The sequence below is a fragment of the Limulus polyphemus genome, unplaced genomic scaffold, assembly GCF_000517525.1.
Source record: "Limulus polyphemus unplaced genomic scaffold, Limulus_polyphemus-2.1.2 Scaffold1788, whole genome shotgun sequence".
NCBI classification, from domain to species: Eukaryota; Metazoa; Arthropoda; class Merostomata; order Xiphosura; family Limulidae; genus Limulus; species Limulus polyphemus.
In genome coordinates, this window is record NW_013667398.1 from 170,207 (window position 1) to 174,115 (window position 3,909).

At 30.3% G+C, this 3,909-nt stretch overlaps 1 protein-coding gene across 1 annotated transcript in view; it reads left to right on the forward strand.

Annotated features, from left to right (window-relative positions):
* Positions 1-3,909, forward strand: part of LOC106464933 (sortilin-related receptor-like) — a 100,786-nt gene that overhangs the window by 24,727 nt on the left and 72,150 nt on the right. The window contains exons 9-10 of the mRNA XM_022392746.1: positions 354-462; positions 3,102-3,175. Coding sequence (XP_022248454.1) covers positions 354-462; positions 3,102-3,175 — 183 coding nt within the window. The remainder of the gene's footprint in view (positions 1-353; positions 463-3,101; positions 3,176-3,909) is intronic.

Consider the following 3,909-nt stretch of genomic DNA (forward strand, 5'->3'; position numbering starts at 1 on the left):
TGTACTGCTGTTTATGATAATGATGATGATGTCGATGACATCGTGCTCCTGTGTATGATATCAAAGTGTGTTCATGACATCATGCACAATTAATGGAAGTGAAAGAAGGGAGTGTTTACTGGAGGGCTTTTGTCAGTGTTTAGTTTGAAACCTGCTGCTAGAAACACTTCAAGATTGAATAGATCATCATAAAAGCTATTTTTAATTCTTACAATTTTGATTAATAATCGATCATCTAAGTAGTCTGTATGGATTATTTGTGGTGATACCTTTGGATGAGTTACTGCTTTGCTTTTCCTTTAAGTTCTGTGTTTTTGTTACCAAAGTAATGAAACTTTTTTCTAAACATCTAGAGTGAAGGCTGTTCCTTACATTTGACTCACAAGTTTAACCAAGTCTTTCACACTAATGTACCACCGATTTTATCCAAAGAGTCAGCTGTTGGAATAATTGTTGGATCAGGTAAAAAAATTTTCAGGAGCTATTTTCACAAGTTTTTATTTGAAAAGTTTTTAAATTGGGTGTTCAATTATACATTAGATTTTATTGCTTACGTTAATGGTTGTTTAATAATGTAAAATTAAAGTTTGGGAATTCATGATTTTAGAAAAACATGTAGGTTCAAGAAGTCTTGATAAAAAATGAATGAAAAACTCTATAACTCAAGCGCTTTTGAAAAGTGGATCTAATGAAAGCACTTAGGTTATAGGGTTTTTATTCATTTCTATGAGGTTTGGGAATGAAATCGTAGTTGAATTGAGGAGGGAAATTTGCTTCAGAAGAATATTTAGATAGAATGTTGCTTCAAATGTCTGAGTTTCTGAGAAAGAATAACAGATACAATGTTATTACAAGTATATTAAGGTATTGTACAGAATGCTTATTATAATAAATCTTCAAGTAGTGTATTTCATAAAATGTCATAGTGAGTATAATAAAACATCAGGTATCTTTATTTCCTGGAGTGTCTTAGTATTATAAAACATCAGGTTCTGTATTTCTAAGAAGGTTTTTTTATGAATGTAATGAAATATCAGGTAGCTCATAAACTAGAATGTAAGTGTAATGAAATATCAAGTAGCTTATAAACTAGAAATGAGTGTAATAGAATATTAGGTTGTGTATTACCTAGAATATGAGTATAGCAAAATATCATGTTGTGTATTACCTAGAATGTTAGTGTAGTAGAATATCATGTTGTGTATTATCTAGAATATGAGTTTAGTAGAATATCAGGTAGCTCATAAACTAGAATGTAAGTGTAATGAAATATCAAGTAGCTTATAAACTAGAAATGAGTGTAATAGAATATCAGGTTGTGTATTACCTAGAATGTGAGTATAGCAGAATATCATGTTGTGTATTACCTAGAATGTGAGTATAGCAGAATATCATGTTGTGTATTATCTAGAATATGAGTGTAGTAGAATATCAGGTTGTGTATTACCTAGAATATGAGTATAGTAGAATATCAGGTTGTGTATTACCTAGAATGTGAGTGTAGTAGAATATCATGTTGTGTATTACCTAGAATGTGAGTATAGCAGAATATCAGGTTGTGTATTACCTAGAATGTGAGTGTAGTAGAATATCATGTTGTGTATTACCTAGAATGTGAGTATAGTAGAATATCAGGTTGTGTATTACCTAGAATGTGAGTATAGCAGAATATCAGGTTGTGTATTATCTAGAATATGAGTGTAGTAGAATATCAGGTTGTGTATTACATAGAATATGAGTATAGTAGAATATCAGGTTGTGTATTATCTAGAATATGAGTTAATACACAACCTGATATTCTACTACCCTAGAATGTGAGTATAGTAGAATATCAGGTTGTGTATTACCTAGAATATGAGTTTAGTAGAATATCATGTTGTGTATTATCTAGAATATGAGTGTAGTAGAATATCAGGTTGTGTATTATCTAGAATATGAGTGTAGCAGAATATCAGGTTGTGTATTACCTAGAATATGAGTTTAGTAGAATATCATGTTGTGTATTATCTAGAATATGAGTGTAGTAGAATATCAGGTTGTGTATTACCTAGAATATGAGTTTAGTAGAATATCATGTTGTGTATTATCTAGAATATGAGTGTAGCAGAATATCAGGTTGTGTATTACCTAGAATATGAGTTTAGTAGAATATCATGTTGTGTATTATCTAGAATATGAGTGTAGTAGAATATCAGGTTGTGTATTACCTAGACAATAACTGATGTTTGTGTGTTCCTTAGTGGAGTATTCTATTTTGCTTATTTGTTATTTTCATTAGTTAGTATAATGAATGTAATTTTTATTTTCATTTGTTGTTCATTATTATACCTTTATTATAAAGATTGTTTTGCACTGTTAGCTTAGAATTTCTATTTAATACTAACCCAAACCTCCTAAAGTGGCCAAACTTGGAGAGATGTTATTGGAATTACAGCTGAAATTGTCATTAGCAGCGAGAGTATCTAACTGATGAAACAATGCATTCTATTCTTTATAAATAGAAACATAAGACAAGTATACTTAATTAGCTGTACTGATGGACAGTTTGATTTTTAACATTGCTTTAAGTTCTAAGATTACTCTGGTCAAAAGCTGTTATTATTAAGATGTATATTACTTCACTAGTTTCTGTTTAGTATCAGATTGTTCAGCTACGATATTAGTTGCTGAAACTTAACTAAAGAAAATTATGTCACTAGTTTCTGTTTAGTATTAGTTTGTTCAGCTATGATATTAGTTTCTGAGACTTAGCTGAAGTATAGTACTTCACTAGTTTCAGTTCAATTAGATATGATATTATTAGTTGTATGTAATACTTGTTGCCATCACTTTTATGTTTGTTGTTGGACACAACTTTTTATTTAATATTTTGTTCTTATTACATGAAAAGTATGTAAGAATATTGTTCTTTTGAACTATTATTGTTCAATATAACAATATTTTGACTAATAATAATTGTTATACGGTCAAAATGATTATCAACAAACCTAAAGTTATTTTCTGTGGCAAAAAACATTAACACAATAATTTAATTGGTCTGATTACTGTCCTTCAATAGTAATGATTTTCAGCTATTCTAAGTATATTTTCTGTGATCACAGGTGTCGTTGGGAAGTCCTTGAAAGGTCATCCAAGTGTTTTTGTGTCTTCAGATGCCGGAATCAGCTGGCATGAGGTAATTAATGGTTACACTAAGTTTCAGTGTTTATAGTAAAGGAATATGAATAACACAAAATGAATTTTTTACCCTTTCCAGACTGGAGTAATATCACTGGTATTCTCTGTTCCATTGTTTCTAAAGACTACTTTCAAAATTTTCTGCTCACTTGTAGTTTTTTTACATGGTTCATTGGATATTCATGCCTTACGGTAATTAATGTAAAAAGTCTGTAGTGTTGTGTAAATATCAGTTTTGTATGTTACATATAACTATTGGAATGTATGTTACGTAGCACTATTGGAATGTATGTTACGTAGCACTATTGGAATGTATTTTACATAGTACTATTGGAATGTATGTTATGTAGCACCATTGGAATGTATGTTACGTAGCACTATTGGAATGTATGTTACATAGCACTATTGGAATGTATGTTACGTAGCACTATTGGAATGTATGTTACGTAGCACTATTGGAATGTATGTTACGTAGCACTATTGGAATGTATGTTACATAGCACTATTGGAATGTATGTTACATAGCACTATTGGAATGTATGTTACATAGCACTATTGGAATGTATGTTACGTAGCACTATTGGAATGTATGTTACGTAGCACTATTGGAATGTATGTTACGTAGCACTATTGGAATGTATGTTATGTAGCACTATTAGAATGTATGTTATGTAGCACTATTGGAATGTATGTTACATAGCACCATTGGAATGTATGTTATGTAGCACCATT